At 52.0% G+C, this 18,934-nt stretch overlaps 6 protein-coding genes across 6 annotated transcripts; 3 read left to right on the forward strand and 3 right to left on the reverse strand.

The window, feature by feature from the left end:
* Nucleotides 1-201: 201 nt before the first annotated feature.
* On the reverse strand, nucleotides 202-3,273 carry POX_c03960 (uncharacterized protein; the record flags this gene model as incomplete). Its single annotated transcript, XM_050112846.1, has 3 exons — nucleotides 202-2,121; nucleotides 2,204-2,958; nucleotides 3,057-3,273. 3 exons carry the CDS (start codon nucleotides 3,271-3,273, stop codon nucleotides 202-204), a joined length of 2,892 nt encoding a protein of 963 aa, XP_049970402.1.
* An 828-nt stretch (nucleotides 3,274-4,101) lies between these two features.
* POX_c03961 (putative magnesium transporter NIPA5) lies at nucleotides 4,102-5,735 on the reverse strand (the record flags this gene model as incomplete). Its single annotated transcript, XM_050112847.1, has 7 exons — nucleotides 4,102-4,564; nucleotides 4,646-4,937; nucleotides 4,993-5,153; nucleotides 5,223-5,313; nucleotides 5,377-5,467; nucleotides 5,588-5,613; nucleotides 5,726-5,735. The coding sequence occupies 7 exons, from the start codon at nucleotides 5,733-5,735 to the stop codon at nucleotides 4,102-4,104; spliced, it is 1,134 nt and encodes a 377-aa protein (XP_049970403.1).
* Nucleotides 5,736-7,398: 1,663 nt separating this feature from the next.
* POX_c03962 (uncharacterized protein) lies at nucleotides 7,399-8,112 on the forward strand (the record flags this gene model as incomplete). The annotated part of the gene is made up of 4 exons (XM_050112848.1): nucleotides 7,399-7,547; nucleotides 7,630-7,662; nucleotides 7,752-7,881; nucleotides 7,951-8,112. 4 exons carry the CDS (start codon nucleotides 7,399-7,401, stop codon nucleotides 8,110-8,112), a joined length of 474 nt encoding a protein of 157 aa, XP_049970404.1.
* Nucleotides 8,113-9,272: 1,160 nt separating this feature from the next.
* POX_c03963 (uncharacterized protein) lies at nucleotides 9,273-11,940 on the reverse strand (the record flags this gene model as incomplete). Its single annotated transcript, XM_050112849.1, has 2 exons — nucleotides 9,273-10,670; nucleotides 10,741-11,940. 2 exons carry the CDS (start codon nucleotides 11,938-11,940, stop codon nucleotides 9,273-9,275), a joined length of 2,598 nt encoding a protein of 865 aa, XP_049970405.1.
* Nucleotides 11,941-12,495: 555 nt separating this feature from the next.
* POX_c03964 (Coatomer subunit delta) lies at nucleotides 12,496-14,255 on the forward strand (the record flags this gene model as incomplete). The annotated part of the gene is made up of 4 exons (XM_050112850.1): nucleotides 12,496-12,498; nucleotides 12,576-13,019; nucleotides 13,076-13,272; nucleotides 13,349-14,255. 4 exons carry the CDS (start codon nucleotides 12,496-12,498, stop codon nucleotides 14,253-14,255), a joined length of 1,551 nt encoding a protein of 516 aa, XP_049970406.1.
* A 1,543-nt stretch (nucleotides 14,256-15,798) lies between these two features.
* On the forward strand, nucleotides 15,799-18,767 carry POX_c03965 (uncharacterized protein; the record flags this gene model as incomplete). The annotated part of the gene is made up of 5 exons (XM_050112851.1): nucleotides 15,799-15,888; nucleotides 15,958-16,214; nucleotides 16,285-16,396; nucleotides 16,455-17,224; nucleotides 17,291-18,767. The coding sequence occupies 5 exons, from the start codon at nucleotides 15,799-15,801 to the stop codon at nucleotides 18,765-18,767; spliced, it is 2,706 nt and encodes a 901-aa protein (XP_049970407.1).
* Nucleotides 18,768-18,934: the final 167 nt, after the last annotated feature.

Genomic DNA, 18,934 nt, shown 5'->3' on the forward strand with positions numbered 1-18,934 from the left:
ACGCGCCGGATGATTCGACGGGCGGGTGTCGATCAAGTCTCACTTCCGTTTCACTTCTCTCTCAATACACACTTTCATATAGAACCCCACGCGCAGAGGGTCTCATCAATTCGTGACTTCATTATTAATATGTATTCACAGGCCCTAATCACTTCAATATGTGCTCCGGAAAGATAAATAAAGTCGACACACCGAACCTTCTCAGGCCCAAACCATCTTTTTAATATCATATACCAGATGTTCCAGAAGACCAGTCCGTTTCTTGGCTTCCTCCAACGAAATAATGTCCGATTGCTCGACGACTGATGCAGCGTCCTTATTCTGGCCATCCCCGGTCATCATGGCCCGTTCAATCTCCAAACAGATGGATCGTACCCGGTCGAGCTCACGCACGTTCACAGTCCCGGAGGTAGAACCCAGACGTGGATTAGTCGAGACAGCCTTTGCAGGTAGGGACTTGAACGCAACGAAGCGAGATGAGGAACGCTTGGTCCCGCGGATCCAGGAGATGAGATCCCATTCGTTATTCGCGGATGCTTCGAGCATAGCGGGTTGGACGTTGGATTGTAAAGAGCGAGTGTTGACGCGTAGGGCGTTTTCCTCGCCGTCCCGGTAGATGATGACCAAGCCGACGTTGCTTCGTTCGTCGGACTGACTGTCGGTCAAGATGGAGGTGATGTATGTACCGTAATGAATGTGCGAAATGGAACGGAGGTCGATGCGCGCGAAAGAGAGTACCTTGTCGGTCTCCCAGTCGAAGCGGCAGCTGTAGACCGCCGCGTCCGTGAGAAGAAGGACGGACTCTTCAAATGGAAGTGTGCGTAAAGTGTTTGGTTGCCGAGGGGTCAGCATCGTCCACCCTCCGAGGAATTCTTCTGACGGACTGCTGATGACAATCTTGCAACTGGTGTCAATCGCATTTTGTCGAATCTTCTCAACGGAGATACCTGGATCGGTGGTCTGAAGTTCCACGGCAAATTCCTCGAAGACATGCGTGGACACGTTGCCAAGAAGGTAGTCAATGCAAGCTTGGGAGAAATAGTCATTGACAATGTTGTTGTAGTATCGTGAGAGGGTGAGACCGAAATCGTTGAGAGCGCCCCGATAGTCACGTTTCCGTGTGCGGGTATAGTCGCCTTTCAGTGCAGCGGTAGACGAATACTGCTTAGAGATGGCGTCACCGTTGTCAGCCCACAGAGTATTGAACCACTGGGTAGATGAATCTCCACCCAAATCAATGCTGAGACCTTCGGTTTGTAGCTGCTGCTCCAGTGCCCATTGGCCAAACGCACACTGAGCAACACCCGTCCGATCAAGACAGTCCATACAATTGGTCCGTATGATGCCATTCTGCGTGCGAGTCAGGGAGCCATCTTTGACAGTGGCATATCCAAATTGTTCCAAAGTATTCTTGACACGATCGACCAAACGCGAGACATTCTCGAATTTCATGCCTCGGCACTCATTGTGGAAATCAAACCACTCGAGCTGGAGTGGCTCTCCTTCGATGCCACCGGAGTCATTCAAAGCCTTGGTGTACTGTTCATATTGTTCTCCAAGTTTCAGCTCACCAGCGTGTTTGTCAATCAGAGACACCGCCTGAACCTTACCATACCGACGTCTCATCTCACGGAAGTGTCTGCCAAAGGCAAGATGATTGACCTCGGCTGAATGGTGCATGATTGGCACTGGTTTGAAAGAATAGGGAGACTGTGAAAAGTACAGCGGAATAGAGCCTCGGACTTGCAAGAACGAATGGACATTGCGAGATGAATTCCAGTCTGGGTCTGAGAGAATCTGTTCTGTCTCAACAGTGTTCGCGGTGTTGCCCTCATCGTCAACCCCGCGACGGAGGTAACGAAGGCCGGGTCGATTGACGGAGCGACGCGAAATGAGAGTGAGAAGGTATTCATGCTGAACCGCGTCCTGGATCTCTTGGTCCTCACCAACCACCTTAGCCTCGACGGTCTTCACTTGTGTTGATTCTGTGGAAGATGGCTTGCTCGCGGCAGCTGCCACGGTAAATTGTCGCTGTCCGACAAAACCTTGCACCAGGGGCAGAACAAATGCGTGAACGCCATTGTCGATCAAATCATCCATGAGATGCCTGTTCCAAAAATACTACAATCGAAAATGAACGGGCGTTAGATAACGAGAGCTTGAGTTTGAGGTGACCTTATCAGATCTTCCCTAGAGGACGTACCAAGGGGTCCACTTTCTTGTGAAGCGGTTGATGCGCGTTGCGCAACTCCTGACTGCCAAAAGGTCTGGTCAAGTCATAGTCGTATGAGAAGAAAAAATTACGAGACGCGAAAAGCACTTTTGTCCAGCGGAGGAGTTTCGGCAAAAGCTGTGCAGCTTGTTCAGCTGCCGGACGACCAACCTCACCCGTGACTGTCATCGCGGCATCAACCTCAGCCTCAGCATTTCTCTCAACTGCTTCGGGAATCGCCGCCTCCGCGGTCTCTGTAGCGTCATCCTTCGCACCAGTATCATCGAATGACCCACTCGGCGACTTCTCACGGGGAGGCTCGAGGGGTTCCCGGTCTGGTCCACTGGCTCGCGCCAAGCCAAGAGTCTTGCGCGACAACCAATTCGCCGCGAAGCTACCGAAGCGTACCTTCTTTCCAATAACCTCTTCGGCGATGCTGCCGACGCTCATTCCACGCTGATGAGGTGTTTCGCGAACGGGTGATGAAGGTATACTACCGATATCCGTCTCTGCTCCATCGGCCATCCGCTCGGTGTCTTCCTCTTCAGATTCCGTGTCTAGGTCCGGGCTACTTTGCAAGGCCTCTTTGCGGGCGTGCTCAATCGCACGGGCGGCATCTTCCTTGGTGGAAACGGGGATAATAGCAACATTGGTCACTGCGTAAACGGGATGTCCCCGGATCTGCGCAACCTGTTGGCGCTGGGTGATCGAGACAAGAAAAGAGTAGGATGCGACGGACAGCAAGCCTGTTGGCGCAAAACAATTGAATTCATGTCAGGGCCATCCAAGTCATTATGCGTTGCCCCCCCCCCTCCAAGCCCCGCCAAGTGGAGGATTCACTCACCCACAAGGCCATATGCTTCAAGCGTATCCTGTCCTTCGGATGCGTCCGATGAAGCAGGGACAGCAGTAATTCTTTTTGTCTTGTAGTCAATCTTGATCGAAGATGCCTCGTTACTGTTCCCGCTATTGTTGTGTCGTAGGCCATTAGCGCCAGTCCCATGTAGGATCAGCCCGTCAACTGCGGCGACAATCACTAGTTTGCGCAAAGGGCCTGGCATCTTGTTCAATGTGGCCGACCACTGAGACGTCGCGAATGGGTAGTCTCGAGTGCAAAGAAGCCTTTTTCCCCCGATCGTGTAATAGGCAAGATAGTAATGGTCGCAGAAGCGACACTTCGAGACGGTTGCCGGGTAGATGATCATAAAAAAAAAACAGGACGGAGCATCGCAGCTGACCCACGCAATACATCATCGGGGAGGGAGGGCCCCACTCACGAGGCTCCTCTTTGGCCATCACGCGAACGGGTGCAGGTCACTCCCTTTCACTCCCCCGACGGCGCTCTCGTGTCTCGAATAGCTTGCCATCACTGCCGTCGTCACTCTCTTTCTTACGGTACATGAAATGCGATCTTCTTCGTAGTCTTGTCTCGGAAACGAAAAAAAAATCAAAAGTGTCAGTCCGATGGATATCAAGGTTGGTACAATATATACAGTGATGTTTCTCCAGCCAGTGCACAAAACTAAAGGCAACGCAAAAAAGCAAAAGAATCGAGCCATTTCAAGAACCCAAGAGTCATAGTCAATCGTATCATACGAGCATGTCCGGTGCGTGGGTATGCGGGGAATGCTCGTAAGCCCAATACCAGCATTCTGAGGGCAGTGGTACAAGTACAAAAGGTTCTCCACAAAGGTGAAGACACCAAGAGACAACAGTTGCTGGTTTCGGGTGGGTGTGATTTTCGAAGAAGTTTAGATTGGCCAAAGAGGGCGGCAAGAGACCGGATGTGAAAGCAATGCCAACAACTGAAGTCGTAAAATGCGCCAGGATCTTCCGTGCGTGTGTATTTTTTTTCTTGGCTGGATCGTCTCCAGTCACCCTGGGTAAGGCTAGACAGGGACATCGTGCTTCGTCTGTAATGAAGTGCGACTCCTCCTTTCACTTCGTGGATAAGTTGGACCCGGCTCCCCGTCACTGTCGACAAGATCGTTCATACCAATACCGTGGCTATTTTCCGCGTCGTACGAATGAATAAGCCCCTCGCGGTCGCTATGGCCATTCATGAAAGCAATGCTGATGGAGCTTCGGCGAGACTGCATAGATCGTCGAGTTTGGAAGCCGGAGATTGCGTCAGTGGGCACGCCCTCATCGTCATATTTATCGTGAGCTAAATTCCGGCCATCGGGATCGTGGCGGGAAAGGTTGAGTAGGTAGACTCCCGTGAAGATAATGAGGAATCCACACAGGAGGGAGATCGTGTTGACCGCGTCGGTAGTATTGAATCCTTGGAAGAGAATGAATGAAGCACAGAGCGTCGCCGTTGTAAAGGTCACGTAATAGAGAGGATTCACACTAGCAGGAGATGATGGTCAGTCGTCAACTGTCCATTGGTTTTGGTTTGGGGGCCTGCTTCTCCGAAAGGGTTTTTCTCACATTGAAGTCGAGAAGGCGTTGAGCGCCTTGTTGATATAGTTCATCTGCGTCAAGATGCAAAAAGCCGTCACGATGGCAAAGACGTAGGTAGATGCATGCGTAAATTGATTATTGCCACCGAGGGTCAGTTTCACCGCGATACCGAATGCCTTGACCGACATGACCGAGATCGAGCCGACAGTGGAGCAGATCGAGATGAAGATGAGAGGGTTTTTCTTTCCGTATACTGGCGCGACGCGGTAGATCATGACCGTAGAGAAGATCGCCACGGCAAGGCAGTAGAATAGGAACCCTAGAGACAGTATAAGCGACGTCGACCACAGGAGAACGAGTGATGAAAGGCGGACCTGGTTTGACAGCGTATGCCAGAATTTCGTCAATTCGCTCCACCGGCTTGTCTGGGGGCGCGTGGAGCACAATGACAACAGAACCGAGGAGGCATAATGCGCAACCCAATTTACCCAGTGTCCCCAACCGCTCCTTCAGAAAATAGGATCCTAGCACCGCACTTCACGCTGTTAGTCTCGATCTGCAACCAAAGCGGGCGTGAAAAGAATCGGGTGGCAGAGGCTCCTACCCGATGAGCACACTGAGTGCGCCTAGGGGTGTGACGAGGATCGCGGGCGCAAATGCATAGGCGGCAAAATTCGCGACCTCTCCAATGGCCACTAGAAACTGATCGTTAGCTCTGTCCTGTGAAAGAATAAGTGTTGGTGGAGGGAACCCCGTACAGGTGACCACGCCTCCCCACCAGATTGGACTCTTCAGGTACGAAAAACCCTCGCCCTCAAAGCCGTGTTGCCTATTAGCATGTTGGAGGCCCTATAAGTGGGTGAGATCAGCACGTCTGATCCATTGACCGAGGGACTCCGCCGAGTAGGATGTAAATTTGTCCGATGCGCAAGCGGGCGACTAGGATCGATCATGCCATTCCCGACGAACCTTTTTGGTGATGACGAAACTGGTGCCTAGAGACCACACCAGATTAGCCCAGAGTTCCGGGGGGGGGGAAAGGGATTCACGGCGAGATCACGACTCGCGTCAAATTCCCAAGCGAATTGAAAAGGTGCATAGGCATACCGATGGCCATCGTTGACAAGATGGCTAATATTAGCCCGACATATCTGGGGGCAGTTGCGCCAGAGTCAGCATCTTCCTGCCACCTTGGTCACAAAGAAACCGGCGCACGCTGGGAGCAGAGGACCCCTCCGGCGGCGAAACCAAAGAAAAGAAGACATACTTGTCTGGAATCATCGTGATGCGAACAGGTGAAGGAGCGCTCAGCTCCTAATGTACTGAATCCCCCAACAGCTAGCAATATCTCTTCGAGCAGGTTGGTGTGGCAGGAGAAGGGAATGGCAGCACGAGTGATTGTATGAACGAGTGTAGGTTGGTAGGTTCGCGAGCCGGGGACGGGCGGGCGGCACGGATTCGGAGTGCACCTCGGGCAGCGCAAGGAGGAAATGGAGAAGGGATGTGTTGCCAACTCAATGCCGCGCAAGGTGATTCCAGTCCTTCCGGTGAGGTACGCGGTGGTCGATGTCACGGACAAGCGCAGCGGAAATTGTGTCTTGGGATGTATACAGTTGTCAAAATCGCAAGCAGGTCGGTGTTTGGGGAGAGGGGATGGAAAAGCTCTGGGACAAGAGGGTCGTGGTGTACCAGTTGTCGCTCGGCCGTGGCACTGCTGAAGACGGAAATGGTAAGTGTGGGTCATCAGGTATGAAGCGTGGTGGTACTGCAGTACCTCCAGTACCGTTGGTGTACTGAACGCCGTTATCAGCAAAGGTGTAGGTGGCCGATTCGAGTTCCGAGAAGGGACTGAGCCATTGCGCCAATGGGTGAGAACGTATGCTCTTGTGATATCCAATCAGAAAAGAATTCCTCCCTTGAATAGTACTATGCTTTGCATAACAGTCATAATTATACAGCAGATCTCTCGTGGGAGGTACTAGTAGAAGCATGTAGCCGTCACAAGAAAACTACAGTGGCTCCTTGAAGTAAACTTTACCTCCACTCTGAATTCCATCGTGTACAATTCTCCGTCGTGCACGCACATTGTCCAGACCACAGCGTAGTGTATAACAGTATATGGTATGTATAGGTAATCTTATGTAGCACAGGACAACTGCGCAGGACAAGTCGCCAGTCGTCAATCACCAAAATCGATTTGATTTGAGACTGGCGATCAAGAGGGGGAGAGGGGGTGAGTGAACCAATTCTGTGGGAAGGAGAAGATAGCCAAAGGGTGCTCCTTTCGAGGTTCAGAACTTCAGACACGTTTCGGGGGGGTGGTTGGAGTGGCTCTGGTGGCCCTTTTGGCTGCCTGCGTCAAGCAGTGATGGGGGGGCTCCACCGCGAGCCTGGACCGACGGGGAAACAGAGCGGGCCTCGGGACGCGTCAGAGACTTTGGTGGGAAATTGGTTGAGACGAACAAGAACAATCAGGAAATCAAGTCGATCCAAGCACGAACCAGAGCAGGAATGACGGGAATGATGATAATCGGATTGTGATGTAGGAGGAGGATAGAGGTGGGTGTTCGACTCGACGCACCGATGGTCTATCAGAGGAAGTCCCGTTCTCAGTACGAAGATCATATGAAAGAGGAACCGCGTATGTGGTGTGGTGCACAAGAACTTCGGAAGGATACCGAATGGGCAATTGGGAGTAGAGGGTAGAGGTCGAATGAGTAAACGACGATTATAAGTGCTAAGCATGCACGCTTTTTTCCTACAAATCCATACAGAGGATAATGAAGGGCACCAGGCACTCTCGTGACTGGGACCCTGGAGACATCTGGCACAACTTGAGTTTTGCCTACTCGGACTCGACATTGGTGACAACAGTCTATTTTATGATCATGTCGACTCGGTCGCAGTCGGAGCCTAAGTGCTTCCTGAGGTATGTATTGTGCTTGAGCGGGAATGGTTTCCTTCGTCTAATGCACCGTGAGACAGTTGGAACTGATGACCACCTTCTCCAGTCCGACACAGTGCAAGCGGGGCGCTTCGTTCTGGTACGCACCCGCTCCTGCGCATTGCACTGGATAGTGGATCCCGGAAGACTGAGGAAGTATTCATGAGATCAATAAGGAACCCCATACAGCCTCCTTCTCGTGTCTGGTGTGGTGTCGGAAATCCCTCTCCTGTCCCACGATCTGACAATCAACCCACCGCGACGTCGCCAAGACCAAACCGCTGCAGTACGCACGTATGGGTCGACTTGGTACGTGCAGGTACATGTTGGCACGGCTGTGCATAGGCGCCAAGTACGGTAGAAGGAGGCTATATTCTGGGCCCTCCAGTCCGACGAGAGCCTCCTCAACAGCACTGGACCAGACGTGGGTCCTCAAACCCCTTCCGATGTTTTGTCTGCTGAGGTGATGTGGCGAGGATCGCTGTTTCACACTTCACTGGCCAAGTGGCCACGTCTCAATCACACGGCGACGCCAGGGTATCCACAATAGCCCAGCCAGGAAGGGATCGGGCAGGCCGAAGGTCTCGAAACTCAACCCCGTCAGGAACGGCACCATCGATAGCCAAGCTTTTGAAGTGAACATGTACCGGGTCGGGAATCGGGGTTATGCCCTTTCCACGTCCCACAGCACGATCGGTCCCTGATCGCCAGGAACCAGCTCGGACTGCGCCTGAACCTCCACGTCGACACTGGATAATTTGCTGGAGTAGATGGAGTGGATGTGTGATGGAATGTACTCATGGGCAGATCGTATACATACATATCCGCCGTTTTCGATTCGGTCTGCGCGCTGACTAAAATGGATCCTACTACCTGAGGTCGTACCTATGGATGGTATTGAAGCGGTGAAACCCTAAGTGGGATGGGACCTCGTCAAGTTCGGGCATGTCCGTCGGCGGCGCTTCTCGTGTGTTGGCTCTCCTGGTCTCACCGCGGCACCTGAGATTGATGAACACTGCCAGTGGTCGTTGCTGTCACCCGGATGACGCGAAAGAAGAAAGAAAATTGAGGTGGATGTTGGGAGAGAGAGAGAGAGAGAGAGAGAGAGAGAGAGAAGAGGGTTTCAAAGATATTTTAATAAACAATCGTTCTTATACTAAGGAGCACGCGAGCATTCGTCGTGCTAATGACTATGGAGATGACCCGGCGCCAAACAGATATAGTTCCTGCCTCACAGAAACCGCACCACGCCAAACACCCGCTTTGTTTCGGACTGCAGAATGGTATCATGCAAAGGGAAAGATCAACCCGTAGAGGAAAGGGGAACAAGAAAAAGGCAAAATACAGAGATGGGAACAGCATGTCTCCCGAGTGGGCCAGGAGTGGGGTCCTACCCGGATCTATTTCCGCGTGGCACGCGCCCAAAGTGAAGGGGTCTGTCCGCTGAGGACCGGGCACTGAAGGGGGCAAGGACGTACCTGTTTTGTAGATGGAAGATCCAATACCCTGCATCAACACGGAGTCAAAGTTGCTGTGAGAATGGTTAGTATTTATTAGTGTCAAGATCGAAATAGTGCGCGAAGCGGTCGAAAAGAATTGCCTGGGCCAAGCGCCTGGGGGAGGCAGCCGACACGCCAAAGGACGAAGAGGTGCGCAAGGCGAATGCCAAAGAAGGCAAAGGCGGACCAAGAGAGAGGACGTGCAGGTGGCTCATGAGGGACGGCGACGCTTGGTATCGAGGCCCGAACTCTCCTCAAAGCCCCATTCATCCTCCTCCTCGCGGGACCTTTTGGTTGATTTGTCAGGGACTTGGGGATCGGTTGATGCTGAATCTTCCTCGCCAACCTCAATGTGCTCGGTAAAAACAAGAATATCATGATCGTCTTCATTGTCGTCACCGTCGCCGTGGTCGGCATCATCATGTTCACCCACGTCTACGTCATTCGTTGACGTTCCGAATTGATAGTGTTCGTGCTCTGACTTCGAGTCTCCATTTTCCTCGTCAGGGCTTTCCTCGAACTCTTCGGCATGTGCTTTCAGAGGGTCCGCGGTCACCTCAGGTTGCTTGTGTTCGGGGCTGGCAGCAGACCCAAGCGTCTCATTCGAAGGCGCCTGTACAGTAGACTCTGACTGGTCGCCAGACTGATCATCAATATCATCATGCAGCGTATCGGCGCTAGCATTCTGATCCACCAGTGCTGGGTCATCCTCGCCAGCGTGAACGCTATCCCCATCAACGGCAGCGAAATCAACCACATGGACCTTGGCGTCGACCTCGGCATTGTGATCGAGGTCCCCGTCACCATCTTCGCCATGAGCATCTTGGCGTCCTCCCTCATCGAAGGTAGACAGATTCACTTGCTCAGATAGCTGAGGATCATGGAGATTTTCCACGTCATCTACATGCTCATCACCGTGGTCAAAGTTCTCTTCATGCTCATCTGGAAATTGTTCTTCGATCTCATGAGGGGAGTCACCAGTGGATTCCGTCTCCCCGATCTCATCCGGTGCAGCCATCAGGGTTGAAGTCGACTCCGTCTTGCGAGCCTCGGAATCGTATTCCTCCTCACGTGAGTCATCAACGTCCGCCACAGTAGCTGTTAGGTCACGGACAAGGCCCGCTTCATCTACTTCTCTCTTCGCGGTAGTAGACGTCCCAGGCTCACCGAGACCGTTGCTTTGGTCCCCAGATGTGTGCTGGAGAACATCTTCAACCGCACGTGGCTCCTCCACATGCACAGTATCCTGCAGATTCTGTTCAGCAGTGGTCGCGGGTGCCACTGGCTCAGATGGAGTCTCCCCGACATGGGAGGAGTGATGACGGTCTTGATCCCTAGGCATCTGGTCCACTGGACCATCCGTGGCCTCAGGAGCGTGACCATCCTCCCCATCCTCTCCGTCTTCGTATTCACTCCACGGGTGAATTTGAGACAGACCTTTGCCTTCGCCGGCGGCAGCTTCAAGCGCCGCGAGCTCGGAAGAAACGGCCAATCTAGTGCTCAGGGTTAAGTAAAAGGCTTCCGGCTCGCTGTTGCCATCATTGTGACATAGACGAAGGTAGACGTTCAGAATCCGATGTAATGTTAAGCTGGACATGTGTGAGGAGTCCTGTTGACCCAGCAATTAGTAAGACTGATTGGAAGGTAGCGATTTTGCAGAAAATTGACACGATTCTTACCTCTGTTAACTGGATACCAAGTGAGTCGATATCGATGACGAGAACCTCATTCTCCGCCACATTGTCCAACAACACCTCACGTAGGGATTTGAAAAGTTTCCCAATATGCTCGTATGCGATTTCTTCGTCGTGTAGGAAAAAGGTCTCGGATGAGTCTCCTTCCAAAGGAGGGAATAGAGAGATCTCGGCATCTTGGTAAAGCACCTTTACAGGATGCAGAGACTCTTCCTCATCGAGGCTGTTCTGATCTTCAGGCTCTTGGGCGGTAGTAGTCCCAGTCTCATGCGTACTGCTTCTTCCAGATTCATCTGCGACTTCCACTTCTTCTGTGATGCCAGCTTCCACCGAGAGATCGACTTCGTCTCCAACCTCAACCTGATCATTGGTCATAGCTGCCCTCTCTGCTTCGGTTTGGGAAGCGGGTGCATTCGCATCTGTATTTCCCACTTCTACTTGGTCTTCTTTCTCATTCGCCGCGACGTCAACTTGGACAGTATCTTCAAGCAAGACGTTCGCCCCCTGTTGATCATCATTGGCAACCGATGGATCACCCTGAGCATCGTCTTCAAGGACGTGTGACTCCGATTTGTGGTAGTCAGCAGATCCCTCAGAGGCCTTGTCACGTTCAACATCATCCGCAGGTTCAAGCGGCCCTTCCTCGGGGGCATGTGCTTCTTCTTGTGATTGTGGCCCGGGTTGAACCTTCGCAAGTTCATTTTCTATCGGTTCCGACACTGAAAGAACATTGTCTGAGCCCTCCTGGGCTGGGACTGCCTGCACATCTACGGCATGTGCAGGGACGTCACTTGGACCATGGTGCTCCTCGATGGTGTCTGAGTGCGACTCAACCTGAATCGAGGGACCGGGAACAGAGATCACCTCGACATGGTCATCTTCCAGCATGTCGGCTTCATAAGTCGTTTCTTCAAACTGGATGTCGACATCCTGATCTTGGTCGACCAAGTCTGCATCAACCATTGATCCTTCAGACAACCCATCAGCCATGTCCGCATCACCATTTGCTTCAGTGGCAAACAGAGAGGCATGAGACGTCTCGGGATAGTCGTCAGCACCCATCATCTCGCTGTCCATGTTCGAGACATGGTCTTCCATGAGATCAATGTCGATATCAAAGTCGTCAGCCTGCCCTTGATAAGGGGAGGCCATCTCCATAGAATCCTCTACCGTTGGTACCTCCATTGTGGAAAACGTCAGGGAGGGGGCAGAGGTCATGGCACACGGCGCGTCGGGTAGTCTTCAAGCGGGACGTGTCAGAGGGAGGCGGGAGATGGCGCGCCAGACACTTCAACTTGGCAGGCGAGGTGAAGAGGTTGAAGAAAGCTGACGCGAACCAAGGCAAGTGGCGAAAGTCAAATTTCACGAGAGGAACATTTAAGATGCGCAAAATCCGATATAGGTTGAATCTGATCGGGGTCGAGGTAAACGGGAGGACTACAGTCGTACAGGTGAAACCAGGCAGATAGAAAAATGTTTCAACAAAGAATCTTGGGTTGCTGAACAAACCGCTGACGACTAAGCGAAAGGGGTGCGGAAGTCGTGCACGGGCCACGTCCAAGACCGAAGTGACCAGCGTAGCAGCCCGCGGGCGACCTTGTCCATCAAACAACCACAAGGGGTCACCTTTTAACTGTTGACTGTGCTGCCGCGATCACCTGTCTTGTTGAGCGACACCAGTTCTTGACCCAGTCTTCTCTGGACTTTGAATACTTCATAGTCAAGCATCCCTTCCTCATCATGGTATGATCGCTTCAAGCCCTCCGGTCTGTTATCGGTGGAAACGGCGTGGAGCTAATGATCTGTCCCGCATCTTGTAGGTCGTCCTCGCTGCATCCATCTGTACCCGCGGAGGTAAAGCTGTTCTTTCGCGCCAATTTCGGGATATTCCTCGCTCGCGCATTGAAGCTCTCCTGGCCTCGTTCCCCAAGCTTGCGGACTCGCAGACCCAGCATACTACGGTCGAACAGGACAATGTGCGATTTGTGTACCAGCCATTGGATGAGCTCTACATGGTTCTCATTACCAATCGTCAATCGAACATTTTGCAAGACATCGACAGTTTGCATCTCTTTGCGCAAGTGACCACAAGCATCTGCAAGAGTCTCGACGAACGAGAGATCCTCCGCAATGCGTTCGAGCTGCTCAGCGCATATGATGAGCTGGTGACATTGGGATACCGAGAGAATCTGTCGCTCGCGCAGATCAAAACATTCCTGGAGATGGAAAGTAGCGAGGAGCGTATTCAAGAGATCATTGAGCGGGTAAGGCTGCACCCTCGTGACGGCAGGTGGAGTGGGAAACTAATGGTCATCAACAGAACAAAGAACTTGAGGCCAGCGAAGAACGCAAACGTAAAGCCAAGCAATTGGAGATGCAGCGCAAGGAAGCTGCTCGCTCAAGCCGTGGTGCAGCTCCGCGCGCACCCAACTATCCTGCCTACACACCTCCCGCGCGCCCGTCGGTTCCCGAGACTTTTGATTCTTATGAGGCGGAAAAGAAGAAGACCTTCGCCAAGTATGTTGATTGCTTCTTCATCATCCCTTCCCAGAGGACGGAAGATACGATTGCTAACATTTCCATCTACGTACAGGCCGCTCCCCACTCGTGGCAAGGGCATGCAGCTTGGCAAGAAGTCCAAGGCGACCGATATCTATGAGAAGGTTCGCGGCGATTTAGGCCCGCAAATCGAAGAGTCCAGCCCACTGGTCACTCCTCAGGCGTCGACTCCGGTGCAAGAACCCTCCTCTGCTCGCGTTTCTCTCACAGGAGACCGTGAGCCTGTTCATGTCACAATCGCCGAGACCATCTCCGCCACGCTTACTCGTGAAGGTGTGGTCAAGTCATTCGAGGTCAAGGGTGACCTCCAACTTCGCATTACCGACCCCGCTTTCACCAAGATTCGTCTGGACCTCAGGGCCAATCCTACCCAGGGTGCCCAGTTCCGGACTCATCCAAATGTCGACAAGGCCCTTTTCACAAACACATCAGCCATTCAGCTGAAGGATACTACAAAACGGTTCCCTGCCAATAACTCAATCGGTGTGCTAAAGTGGCGCGTGGCAAGCACGGCTGACAATGCCGAGCTCCTTCCCATCACTTTCACTGTGTGGGTGAACAAAGGATCCGACTCAACCACTGTCACCGTGGAATATGAGCTGAACGGCACAGACAGTTTGCGTGATGTTGTGGTCACAATTCCCTACGGTTCGTCAGAACCTGCGGTCGCCAGCTTCGATGCGGTCTATGAGGTGTCTGGCGATAGCCTGGACTGGAATCTCGGCACAGTAGACGAGTCAAACTCTTCGGGTAGCTTCGAATTCGAGTCTACAGGGGATGGCGATGAGAACGAGTTCTTCCCCATGAGTGTTCGCTTCACCAAGACCGAGCCATTTGTTGATGTCGATGTGCTCGATGCATTGTTGCTGGAGATGGGCGGTGAAAGTACCGGGTTCTCCAAGGACATCAGCAGTGTGGCGGAGAACTACCTGATTGAATAACTTGGCGATGAAAATGTATAGAGTTGCCCCCCCCCCTTTTTTTTAACGACGCCCGAGCCATCTTCCCTTTTGATCTTTTGAGCATTGGCTCTCTACCAAAGATATAACTTTCTACCTGTTCCTCGACGACTTGACTGCCTTCCACTGTGCAAATACCCAAAATAACCTCACCAAGACTGCAGCTCCATGATGGCTAGGTGACCGCGCAACTCAGAGTAGATGCAGGTATCCGAAGCTCTACCCCCGGATCAGCATCCATTGGCGCACCATGCGATTCACACGGTCGAGTCTTTCTGAAGAGGCTGTTTCCTCCCGTATGTCTCGTTGCGCTGAGCCAGTCATGGCGTCCCTTTTATGCTCTCTCGTATCATGTAGCTGTAATATATCACGTCAACATGATTTCTCTCACAGACCAAGATGGTCAAGTTGGGTAGTACTGTGAATTTGGTCCAAGCTTTGCTGTACTTTTGCAGTGGCGTGGCCCTCGAGAAGACTCGAGATGACATTCAGACTTCTGGTAGACCTCAGAGCATTCTCCATGGACGGCTGTCCCATTACTCGCTCAGCTTTCAGATCATCGAGATCGAGTTTAAAGTTCCTGGTATCTCTTCGGAAGAGGCAGGCACCCAGTAAGCATCCCGCTCAACGATCGAACGTCACCTTGACACTGCTTTCTGGGTCTAGACCGCCGAAGACCACCTGGAAAAGCGACTCAGAAGGGGTGATGTTTTTCCTCGGGAACAATCTCTTGGTCCTCTCCAGAGCGAAGTTTTTGATCAACCAGACCAGATCTGGCTCAAAGGCCCTGAGGTGACGAGAAGATGTGCGGGGTGGGTTCTTCTGTTGACATGCACATCAGAGCATTTCAGGTGAGGATGCGTCGGAACCGACAGCCTCTTTCGGCTTCTACCACCGAAGAACAAACATCCCAACAATGGTCCATCTCGGTGTCGCCTCCAAGATGGATTGGCCCATTCCTTAGGATCGACCATTCGAACTGATGCAAGAATATCGTCGCTGCCGCCAACGGATGGCAAATGCGAATGCCTGGTGACCGCACACACCAGACACAGGCAGGCCTGGATATCGCCTCAGTTGGCTGATCATCGAGATGAGGCAATTTGACAAGCACGAAATCTCCAGTGGATCCGCCTGTGTTTCCTTTTTCTGTGTTGCCACTATACTTTGGGCTGCTGCTATCATGTCAATCGTCATGATCGCGGGAGTTGATTGTCCATGGCACACCATAACATGAGGTCCCTCGCAGGCATCCGGATCCAGGAAAGCAACCTAGAAGTGCTTAAAGTTGGACCGTTTTAACCTTGGTTGTCTAGTACCAGCGGACTTATAACTCAATTGCGATCCCGTCCTTCCGTTGCCCGCACAAGTGTCTGATAGATCGATCTTCAGACCTTGTCAGGGGGGGGTTTCAAGCCTTCAAGGTAAATTTCGGACGACAGAATGAGACCTACTCTTCCAGAGTAGCAAACTCATAGTACCTCAAGTCAGGCTGACAAAAGTACTATTCCGCTCGATTTCCAGAATGAGTCTATCGCATTCTTCGTGGAACAACCAGGAAAGCTTGTTCGTGTTATCGAGTGCTGACGCTGAGACATGCAACCAATTGAGCCAGGTAAGTCGAAAAGCAGAGGACGCTAGACCGCGGGTATTGTTCAGTGCTCACATTTTACAATGGAAATAGGATAGTTCACTGCCAACTCTCCAAGCATCTGAGTCTGAGACAGGGAGTAAGAAGATGGCGATTCCACGCCTCGCGGAAGGTGCAGAATCAGCATTTACTTCCCCGGGAAGATTCCACCGTCGCCATGTCCGTCGCGCCTGTGAGAGCTGTCGACAGAGAAAGACAAAATGCACAGGTGACAAATCTGGCTGCCGTAATTGTCGGGAGGCCGGAATTATCTGCTGCTATACAGATGGCAAGAGAGAGAAGTCCAAGCGGTCAGTAAAGCTACTGCTTGACTCTTCAACCCCCGAAATACCAGTGATTGACCGTTTTATCAATGCACAGACAGTTGGCAAGTTTAACGGCAAAAGTTCATGCATATGAAGATGTTATCCGGAGATTAAGTGGCCGCTTTGGTGTCTCTGATGAACAGCTTGTTAACATCGCGTTGACAGCGGTAAGGATACTGCTTCTCTTTTTTCCCATATCAAGAAGGGATGTCTGACGAGCCAAAGGAGGCTGCCCCGGAATTGGCACTCAACATCGACGAAAGCCTGGTCTCAAAGAATGAAACAGGTCAAAAGACCGAGTCGGAGCCTCCGCAGGATAGCTCTTCCTCGCCTGGTGTACTTGGCCGAGTGGATCACACCGAGGAGGACTTCAATCGGGACGAGACCGCTCGTGCCACCGGGTTTGTTGGTCGAAGCTCAGAGATTGCATGGCTGCAAAAACTGGGCAAAGAAATAAACACAGAATATGAAGAGTGGTTGATAGCAAAGTCACGCGAGGGCGACGCGAGCGGACTTCCATCGCCAACTCCTACCCCACTCGTTGACAAGCAAGTCGAACCTTTGGTGGCTTCTTCTACATACTTTGCAGACGACCTTGAAGTCCCACAGAGGGATCAAGTTGATGCATTCGAAGTACCTACCAGAGATATAGCCTCAAAGCTACTCAACGCCTATCTTACATCAGTGCATCCCTCCTTCCCCATCATCGGCATATCAACTTTTCTTTCACAGTTCCAGGTTTTCTTCAATCAACCTTCGTTGAAGCCGGGAAGCAAGTGGCTTGCTATTCTCAACATGGTGTTTGCCATTGCCTCAAAATATGGCCAATTGACCGACGCAGAATGGGTAGAGGGCGAGGACGATCACGAAATTTACTTTTCGAGAGCAAGAAATCTGTGCCTGGAAAACCAATTCCTACAACATCCTGATTTACAGCAGTTGCAGATCGAGGGACTTGCCTCCTTTTATTTAACGGCATCCGGCCACATAAACAGGTGAGTCCTGAGCCAGGCTATCGCTACATTTAGATGGGTGATCTGTCTGACATGGTTGCTTGCCAGAGCTTGGAAGCTAGCTGGAGGTGCAGTCAGAGGGGCCTTAGGGCTTGGTCTGCATCTCCAGAATGTGGGCGGCTGTACCTCCGATACCTCGAAAGAAATTCGATATCGCGTTTGGTGGTCGCTTTACGATATTGAGCATCTTCTCGGTGTCATGACAGGACGTCCGTCGTGCATTATGGATGGCTCATGCACTACGCCTCTCCCAGTACCCTTTGATGAGAGTGATTTTCAGAAGGAAGAAGTGGCCCAGCTAATCAGCGTCGCCGGACGGGGAACCTCAAGTCCCTTAGATCGCGTGTCTCTTCACGGCAATACTGCCAACTTGGAATCTACCGCGGAGTCTGACTCTGGAGAGTCCACAGCGGTTGCTGATCAGAATAGGAGCCGAACAGAGTACTTGAAAACTCTTCCACCATGCATGTCTCTGTACTTCCTCCAGATGACTTCACTCACGATCATTGCGAAGCGAATGACTACCAAGCTTTATAGCCCCGAGGCACTACAATCGCCCTGGGCAAGCATCGAGTTCACGATTCAAAGTCTGACCCTATCTATTGACTCATGGTTCATGAACCTTCCACCAGCATATGATTTCACTTCCACTCAGAGCTCCCAGTGTCCGGTTGTTCAACGAATGGGCCTCGCTTTCCTTTTTTACAGCACGAAAATCGGCATTGCTCGTCCCTGTCTCTGTCAACCAGAGTCTTCTCCATCCGAGGACGGCAAGACGCGCGAATTCTGCAGCAAGACCGCTGCCGAGTGTGTCGAGTCAGCATGCCACATGTTGACTTTGTTCCCGGACAATTTGGATGCCGCCCTGTTGCACCGAATCTCCCCCTGGTGGTGTACTCTCCACTATCTGATGCAGGCGACCACTGTACTTCTTATGGAGCTTGCCTTCCGCTCTCGGCATGTACCAGATAAAGCGAACATGGTACTGAAAGCTGCTAGAAAAGCCGTGGAGTGGCTGGCAGTCATTTCAAAGAAAAGTACCGCGTCAGCACGAGCATGGAAACTTTGTGATGGGTTCCTTCGTCGTCTTACTCCCCCGGAAGGAGTCGCAATGGATGATGCTTCGGACAACGAGGTATCATCAACGAATTCCCTTTTCGATGCATCCGACGCCATGGATTCATTGGAGGCCGGCCAGAGCCCGATGATTAACGAGCTCGCCTTTGATCTGCCCCCCGTGCCCTTGACCACTGCGGATTCAATTGCGGCCGGCATGGATTCGATTGCTTGCTCCCCAATCAAACCACCCATGAGCCCATTCGAAATGAATATGCCTCTCAGCATGGAGGCACCTGATCTGCTGGACTCATTGTCCAAACAAGATTCTTCTTTCTCAGGCCAGCTCAGTTATGACGATTTCTTCCCTTGCGATCCCACCACGGGTCAGATAACGGGATCATTTTTCCCATCTGGGCCAACCTTGGATGTTGATATGGGGTATTTCTGGGGTGATGCCGTGTGCTAGGACGAATTTATGCTCAATGTGGGAATTTGAGCTAGTCATGTTCTTCTCCTCAACTCAGACGCAGTCCATCGTCACTGAAGTCAGCGAGGATGAGACTGTCCGGGCGAGTTTGCACTGCTTTTACCTGTGTTTTCGTCACATCCATAGTACCACTGACACATAAAACG

This window comes from Penicillium oxalicum, chromosome III (assembly GCF_001723175.1).
Source record: "Penicillium oxalicum strain HP7-1 chromosome III, whole genome shotgun sequence".
NCBI lineage: Eukaryota > Fungi > Ascomycota > Eurotiomycetes > Eurotiales > Aspergillaceae > Penicillium > Penicillium oxalicum.